At 57.3% G+C, this 8,363-nt stretch overlaps 1 protein-coding gene across 2 annotated transcripts; it reads right to left on the minus strand.

The window, feature by feature from the left end:
* Positions 1 to 312: 312 nt before the first annotated feature.
* CDK18 (cyclin dependent kinase 18) lies at positions 313 to 8,041 on the minus strand (the record flags this gene model as incomplete). Of its 2 annotated transcripts, none has more annotated exons than XM_079697776.1 (15): positions 313 to 347; positions 1,029 to 1,106; positions 1,432 to 1,522; positions 2,162 to 2,204; positions 2,334 to 2,439; positions 2,664 to 2,761; positions 3,660 to 3,780; positions 3,897 to 4,020; positions 4,506 to 4,568; positions 4,797 to 4,891; positions 5,077 to 5,191; positions 6,019 to 6,075; positions 6,914 to 7,039; positions 7,605 to 7,681; positions 7,918 to 8,041. In XM_079697776.1, 15 exons carry the CDS (start codon positions 8,039 to 8,041, stop codon positions 313 to 315), a joined length of 1,353 nt encoding a protein of 450 aa, XP_079553902.1. The 2 variants fall into 2 exon arrangements, with proteins under 2 accessions (XP_079553902.1, XP_079553901.1); XM_079697775.1 differs by having other exon boundaries at positions 7,605 to 7,744.
* Between the last annotated feature and the right edge of the window lie 322 nt (positions 8,042 to 8,363).

The raw sequence follows: 8,363 nt of genomic DNA on the forward strand, positions 1-8,363 counted from the left end.
GGTGTCTGAGCACTTTAGGGTGGGAAAGTGTCTGAGATCTCTCCCTGTCCCCTCACCTCCTCCCAGGGAAGCAGCTCATGCCCAGCCCCAGGGAAGGTGATGGAGGGGTTGGTGTCCAGGCCAAGGCCACTGGGGAGGCATGTGGGAAGAAGGGAGAGGAAACAGCCATGGCCAGCAGGGCTGCTGAGAGGTCTTCTGGACCAGCCGTTAGCCCTCACTCCTCAGTCCTCCGAGGCCACACGGGCCCCATCCTGCCGCAATTGTGCTCAGTGTGACCTCTCGTCCCTTGGGCCACAGCAGGGTGGGCATAGCTCAGAAGATGCTCTGCCGCCGGCTCTTCCCTCGCCCTGGAGAATGGAAGGAAAGATGTGGGACTGCAGGGAGAAGGCTGGGCTGAAGGTCACCTGACATCAGGAGGGATGGGCGTCCTCCAGAGCTACTCTGATAGAGCCAGCAAGAGCATGTGCTTGGGAGCTGGTCAGCCCTGGGTTCAAATCCCATCTCTGCTACTTACTAGCTATGTGAAATTGCACCTTAGCCTCCCAGAGCCTCAGTCTCATTGTCTGTGAAATGGGGAGCATTAACTAATAGTACCAATTTCAAGGGGTATTCTAGGATTAAATGAGATACTGCATGGAAAGCACTTATCATGTCTGAGGCCATCAGCTAGTCTAGAAACAAAGTATAGTTCTCCCAGGATGGAGGCCAGAGAGCTCAGAATTTGCAGAGAGAATGAACCAGGAAAAGTGTGCACCTTCATCAGGGCTACTGTCAGATGCAGTGTTCTGTCTAGGGTGGGGGTTGAGGAGGGAAACGCAGGAGGAGGAAGCCTGGCAAGGAGATAGGGAAACCAGTCCCTTCCCTGCTCCCCACGGGCCCCCGGAAGACAGGCCAATGTCAGGGAGGCCACGCTGATTCCCACAGCAGGAGGGGCTGCTGGGCCCTATCTCTGTTCCTCAAGAGGGTGGAGCCGCCTGCCCTGGCCTCCTCTAATAAGAGGAGGAGGTGGGGGAGGCACGAGCCCCTACCTGGCTGCTGAAAGGCCAGGCCCCGGTAGCCTGGGTCCTTCTGGAGCTGGATCTCCTTCAGGGAGAAGATGGAAGCAGCTGGGGTGAGAGAGGGAAAAGGCCAGGAGAGAGCTGAGTGGAGCTGGCCCTGCTCCTGGAGCCTGAGGCCCCCACACCCATCGAGCGCCCCCTTAGTTAGGACTGGCCCAGGAGCACCTAACTGGCCTTTCAGGAAGCACCTTGGATCCACAGGGTTTCCTCCCCTCGTTGCAAACGAAAACCCAAGGAGCGGCAGCCAGGCTGCTCAGCTAGACCCAGGGCCTCTGGCCTCTTCATTCCGGCTCCTCCACTCACACCAGCTGCTCCCTTTCTCTGGTTCTGGGGTGGCCCTGCCCCCTTCCCCCAACCTCCCCTACACACTCACTGTCTTCGAGCTGGTGCACACGCTCCCCCAGAGACCGGAAGTAGGGGTGCCTCAGGGCCGCCTCTGCTGACACGCGATTCTTGGATTCGTACTGAAAAGCAGAGGGTGGGGGACTGCAGGGACCCCTCTGGGCAATGCTATTCCCATGCTAAGTTATATGACCAAGAAGGGAAGGGCCAGAGTCTAACCTGAGAAGCCCCTGGGGTCAGCTGCCCGCTCAAGCCAAGGCAGTCTCAGAACTCAGGGTCTCAGGTCTCCAGCCACCAGGAGAAAACTAGAAATGGGGCTTTCAGAGAATGACCTCCTCTTGGGATGGAAATACAGATGCTGAAGCATCTAAGATCACAACTTTAATAGTAATATTAACATGTAATGCTAACAACTACCCTTTATCGTGTGCTTATTCAAGACAGGCACCATTCTAACCTCAATTTATCCTCAAGACCATCTTACAAAATGTGAATGATTCATTCTACTTTGCAGTTGAGGAAACTGAGTCACAGAAAAGCTCTGTAACTTGCTCACAGCTACACAGCTAGGGTCTGAATTGGGGTTTGAGTTGGGAGTGCACCCACTCTGAAGTCTGTGGAAGCCAGCACTCCCCTCGGGCCTGGTGGGTGGAGGGTACGTGGGGTACGCCAGCACGCAGGTGGGACGGAGGGCTGGGCTGGGATCTTGGGGCTTCAGCTCTCTGACTGCCTGGCCCTGGTCGGCTTGGGAGCACACTCACCAGGAGGAGGCCGGTCAGGAGGCTGATGCCATCAGTGTCCAACCTGCGGGAGGAAGGAGCTGGCACAGTTCTGGTCTATGGGGGTGGGGTGGGACGGGTGGGGCTCACAGCCACCTCCGGGAGGGACAGCCAGGCCCACAGGCAGAGAGGAGGAGTGGGGAGGAGGGGCTACCTGGGAGCATGACTGATGAGAGGCTGAGGCAGGTATCGGGGGAAGTTGTACGCTCGGAACTCGGACAGGGCCATCACACCAGGCCACGTCTCTTCCGTGGGCGTCCCTGGGGAGATGAGAAGGGGTGGCGAGGGGTGAGAGGCCAGGGCCGAGGGCGACTTGGAGGGGTGCAAGGTAGGAGGTGGGGTCATAGAATGACTGAGTCCACCGGGGGCCCCGCCCTGTAGAGATCCGGTGGGAGCTGCTCTTCCCAGTCCGGATATGCGCCCGGGCTGGACAGAATTCCGGCGCCCCCTAGTGGTGAGAGGGAGGGAGCGGCAGGACACTGACCGAGGAGTCGGAAGATGAGGTGCAGCTCCTCCTTGACCGTGGAGCCGGGGAAGAGGGGCCTCCCTGTGGCCATCTCGTAATGGATGCAGCCCACGCCCCTGCAGGGAGCAATGGGCAGGGGCGGCGTTAGGCTGGACCTCCTTGCACCCGCGCTTCCTAGCGCTGCTACAGCCACCCACTACAGCCTCCCTCTGGGGACTCCTCAGGGCTCTAGGACGCTTTGATCTCTCCCCTTTCACTCTGGAGGATTTGGGTCTACATAGCCAGCACCCATGAAGCAGCTCTTCAAGCAGTGTTGTCTCAAACTTTCCATCATGTGCCCCTCTGGAAGAGAGAAGTCCACAAATCCACTCTCCAAGGAAACCCCTGGTGTAGGGCACAGCAGCAATTCATCAGAAAACTGTGTTTTACCTTTAAAGTTCGGCAATCTTTTCCTTCTACACTGAATCATATGTGCGTTAATTTTAAGAAAAAAAGTATCCCTTCTAAATTTTTCAGTAGAACTGATGCTTGGGTAAGATTCATCATATTTACTGTGGGGGCCCTCCTGTGCCCTCTGGTAACCCCCTATGTACCCCTGGGTGAATATTTCAGAAGCACAGCCTAGGAGAGTCTATTTAGAGCCAGGGAAACACCAATGTAGCTCTGACTTAATTCTATTTTTTTTTAATGCATCTTTTATTTTTTTTTTCCCCTAAACTTGCTTCTCTTTATTTTATTTTTTGGCCACGCAATGTAGCACGTGGGGTCTTAGTTTGCCGACCAGGGACTGAACCCGCATCCCCTGCATTGGAAGCACAGAGTCTTAACCACTGGACCACCAGGGAAGCCCTCAATTCTTTAACATCCAGTTCAGCAGGATGCCACATGGCTTTTATTCAAAAGAGATTAGACAGTCCTTCGAAGAGGCCCTTGGGGCAGCAAAAGCAGTCGCAGGTGCGGAAGCCCCTTCCCCACGCCCCCAACCCCCCGCCCACTCCCACAGCGCTTGCTTACCACATATCGATGGGGGTGGAGTACTCCGTGGACCCCAGCAGCACGTCGGGGGGCCTGTACCACAGGGTCACCACCTCATTAGAGTAGGTCTTCGTGGGCACTGACTTGGCCCGGGCCAGTCCTAGGGACAGACCCGTCACTGAACCGCGCCCCCCCCACGACAGTGCCCACATCCTGAGGAGACTGTGTCAGATTCCTCCACTACCCCGCCCCAGCCCTGTGGGCTCTGGCCCTCACCGAAGTCGGCCAGCTTCAGCTCTCCTCTCTCGTTGATGAGCAGATTCTGGGGTTTCAGGTCCCGGTGCAGGATCTTGCGGCGGTGGCAGTAGGCGAGGCCCCGGAGCAGCTGGAACATGAAAATCTGGGGGAGGGAAAAGAAAGGAAGCAGTGCAAGGTGGGAGCATGTCCCATGGAGGGGAGAGAGGAAGGGAGGAACCCTGCGCCTCTTCCCCGTGGCTGGGACGGGGATGGGGACAAGACTGGGTGGAGGTGAGGTACTTGGAGAGCTACCTGGTTCTCCTGCCCGCATGGAAGCCACATCCTGGGCCCCATCCACCCCAGGGAATCCCATCCAGAGGGCGGGGCACCAGGTGTGCAGAGGAGGCAGGAGGGTGGGGGAGGAGAGAGTACCCCAGTCGGGGAGCTGAGAGGCGCCACACTGGGCCAGGAAGCCTGCCTGTGTGGGGACGTATGCACACAGAAGAGGTCATTCATCCCTCTGAATTTCCCCGAAGCCTCTCTTCATCCTGGCAGGTAACTCATGCTCCCATTTGACAGAGAGGGAACCTGACGCTCTGCGTTAGAGCGGGGGTGGGGGGTGGGGGTCCATGACACGGAGGCTCTTACCTTGACGTTGTGCATGCTCATGAGGTTTCCACAGTGGTCCAGATACTGCTTCAGGTCACTGTCCTGGAACACAGTGCCTGGCTCAGCCTTCGCCCTGACCTGACGCCTGGCCAGGCGCCCTTCCCTGGGCAGGGCCCAAGCCGAGGAATGGGACAGGTCCCTGGCTCTGAGCTGCCCCTAAGCCAGGGCCCTTGGGCCATTCCTGCATGGGAGCATCTGAGAACCTGATTCCAGAACAAGGCCTGGGCCACCCCCACCCTCTCCACCCCTCCCACCCCTACCCCAACTCACCAGGTACTCAAACACCAGAGTGAGGGAGCGCTCCGTGTGGATGAGGTCATGCAGGGTCACAATATTGGCATGTTTCAGGTTCCTCAGTAAAGACACTATGGGGAGACAGGCCTGCCTGGGTCCCTTAGGCCCCATATGCCCCTCATACCCTCTTCTCCTGGGACCAGCCTCAGGAGTCCCCATTCCAGCAATGACTCGGCCCCCAGGCTGCCATCAGGGCTCAGGCCAGGAGCCCCTCCTCCCAGGAGCCCCAAGACTACAGGACCCTAGGATGCTGTACCCTCTCGGATGGCAGTGCAGGGCGCGCCTTCTTCATGTTCCAGCCGGATCTCCTTCAGGGCCACGAGGTTCTCTGTCAGTTTGCTGCGCCCTTTGAAGACTGTGGCATAGGTTCCCTGGGAACAAGAACCCCAGCAGCCCAGCCACATTCAGGCCCCGCTCTCCTCTGTCCAACATCCTCCTCTTTGTGCCTCTGCTTGGGCCGTGACTTTGGCAGGACCACCCTTCCCTACCCCCCCTTCACTGAAATTCTGTTTCTTCCAAAGCCCACTTCTCTGTGAAGCTGTCCCTAACTCCTTCCCGGTCAGAAGGAACTGTCTTTCCTGTAAGCCCCCAGCAGGCAAGGTGTCCCTCTATTATAACACCAGTTTTGTTCTTCCTTATGTTCTGTTGATGTTTATGTGTAGGTCTCCTCCGGGTTCCTGGAAGGAAAGGGCCACATCCTCCTCCTCTCTGTAAACCACTGCCCACCCCCAGCCTGGAACACAAAGCCCAGCACAGTGTTTACGGAAATAGCTAATAATTACACAGCACAAAAGCTTACAGTGACCCACTCAGTCCTCACAACACCCTATGAGGTAGAGCAATTAGGATCTCCATTTGACAGAGGAAGAAACCAAGGCACAGAGGGAGGTCACATAGCTCACACCAGGCCACAGAGCTGGTGAACAGAGGAGTTGGGATTTGATCCCAGACAAGAAATATTTGCAGGAAAAAAAAAGACTGGATTCTGCCCCAGAGCCCATCAGCCACTTCATCCTCATGCCCTCTTCCAGGACCTGGGCCCACCTTAACACCTGCCAAAGGCTGGGCCAGACTGCATGGCGAGATCTGTGGGACAGGGGTAGTGTGACCGCAGACTGGGGAAGGCTGGGGAAGACCCTGTTCCTCCTCCTAGCCATCCCGCCTGGCGGCCTGGAGAAAACCCAACCCAGCCTCTTACCTCCCCAAGTTTGTCCAGTTTCACGTATGTTTCCAGTTTCCCAAAGCCGATATCTGACTGAGAGGGAGAGACATAGGGTCCTGTGAGCTTGAAGGCCCCAGCAGTCCCACATAGGGTACACCTCCTCACCCCCAGCCTCCAGGTGGAAAGGGAATGAGACCCCCAGGGGGTCTGAGGCTAGCAGGGTGAGGGCAGCCCCAAATCCTCCCTCTCCACTTCTCCCTGTCCCTGTGATAAAGGAGGGAGGCCTTGGAAGTGTGAGTTTCTTTCTCCCGTGGCAGTGGTGGGTGCAGAGCCCAGGGTTGTAGTCCTGGGATTGCCACAGGCCTTTATCACCTGTCTGTCTCCATCCTGCTCAGAAGCCCCTCAAGGGCAGGAACTGTGCCTTTTTCTCCACTGTACCTTGGGGGTCCAGTTCAGAACCCACCTCGCTACAGCCTCTCTCATCAGCACACTTGCTCCAGCTCAACCCTTAACAACCCAACCCTTAACCATACGGATTCCTGGGCCCCACCACCCAGAGTTTGATTTCTGTACGCATCTGGACTGGGGACCAGAATCTGTGTTTTGTAAGATGCTCCCAGGGAAATCTGATAGGCAACCAAGACTTGGAAACACGGGCCAGCTGGTTTATTGACCTCACCCCGGTGAAGACTCTGGAACCCAGAGGGGGCTTGGAGCTCAGCTCCAGCGCTGGCGGGACTCAACTAGGGAAGGGAGGTGGACCAAGAGGACCAGCTATGGGAATCCTCTCAGCCGGCAGGTGGCGCCAGAGGCCCAGAAACCTCCCTGGAAACTGCTGTAGGCCTCAGCTGGGACAGGCAAAACCAGGACTGATGTCTTGCAGGGGAGAGGGTGTTCCACCCAGGCGACCTCTGACCCTCTTGGGACTCACCAGGGAGGCACGGCGGGACATTCGGGTGAGTGGTTTGGGCAAGTCTGGGCTCTCCAGCTGCAGCTTCTGGAGGAATTCCTGGGGCAGACGGATGTCCATGGGCAGAGAGAGCCTCTTACTGATGTCCTGCAGTGGCCAGGATGAGACAGGGGCGCCAGTGTTTGCTCCAGGGTAGCTAGGGCTGTGGGACCCTCGCCTCTGGCCCTGGGCCTGGCTTTCCCTGTGAACAACCCCAGCAGGACTGAACCATGGGCTGTGAGGCTTCAAAGATGTGCTGAGACATACATGAACATCCAGGGATTGCTGTGTGACCTTAGGAGGTCCCTTCCCCTCTCTGGACCTCAGAGTCACCATCTGTAGAATGAGATTCCTGCAGACACTGTGATTCTGTAAGCATATTTTTCATACACTTGGGCACACGTATATGGGTCATAAGACCAATAGTCAAATTGTCTCGCCCTTGCTATGTACCAGGAATGTTCTGAGCACGTGGCATATATTCTCATTTAATCTTCTCGATGACCATTTTAACACAAGGAGACTGTGGTACACAGAGGTTGCGTAGCCTGCTCAAGGTCACAGAGCTAATCAATGGCAGAGCCGGGATTTGAACCCATGAAGTCTGGCTCCAAGGCAACCACCTTCCTGGGCATACATCTGTGGATGTGTCGTAGAGCCTGGAGCCCCTCACCTCCGTGGAGAAGCGGCGCTGGTTCTGCCGCCGGTACTGCATGCCAGGGGACAGCTGCCCGGGGTCCTCCCCTCTGTCTGAGGGGGAGAAGGTGCTGGACTCTGGCTGGGGGTCTCTGCCCAGAGGATGGAGCTGCAGGCCTGAGAGGGAGAGGCATCAGCTACCCTTCCTGCCTCTGCCCCGGCATGGGGGTGGGGAGGAGACTTCACTCTGCCCTTCCCCGACCAAGGCCAACCCCAAGGCCAGCCGCGCTGTGTCAGGGAGGGTGGGGAGGGGCGGGGGGATGCCGGGGGAAGGGCCCCAGACCCCTCACCCTCATTGCGCCGGCTGTGGAGCTGGTTGAACTGCTCTGTGAACTCAACCAAGGACTCCTCGATGGTCTCGGTGCGGGGCACTGACAGGGAGAAGCGGCGCTTAAAGTTCTTCATTTTGTTCATGATCAGCAGGCAGCAGGCCGCAGGGTCCTGGGATAGAAGTGAGAAGAGTGGGTGAGAACACGGCAATGGGTCCGGTCGACACCAGCTTCCCATCAAGCTCTGTCGCCCCGCACTCAGGGGCCAGGGTTGCATCTTCCTAACCCTCTTCCTCCTTGGGAATCTCATCCCCCAAGGATTCCCTGTCCCTGGGGAGATATTCACAGGGAATATTAAGAAGCACAGCAAAGTACTGCTCATAATAGCAGCTTGATGTGCCAATAGGACCCTGAAGGCCTCCCCAGGGCCAGATGGTAACCTTTTAGCTGCTGGAGGTCTAGAGAGT

Source organism: Hyperoodon ampullatus, assembly GCF_949752795.1.
Source record: "Hyperoodon ampullatus genome assembly, chromosome: 2".
NCBI lineage: Eukaryota > Metazoa > Chordata > Mammalia > Artiodactyla > Ziphiidae > Hyperoodon > Hyperoodon ampullatus.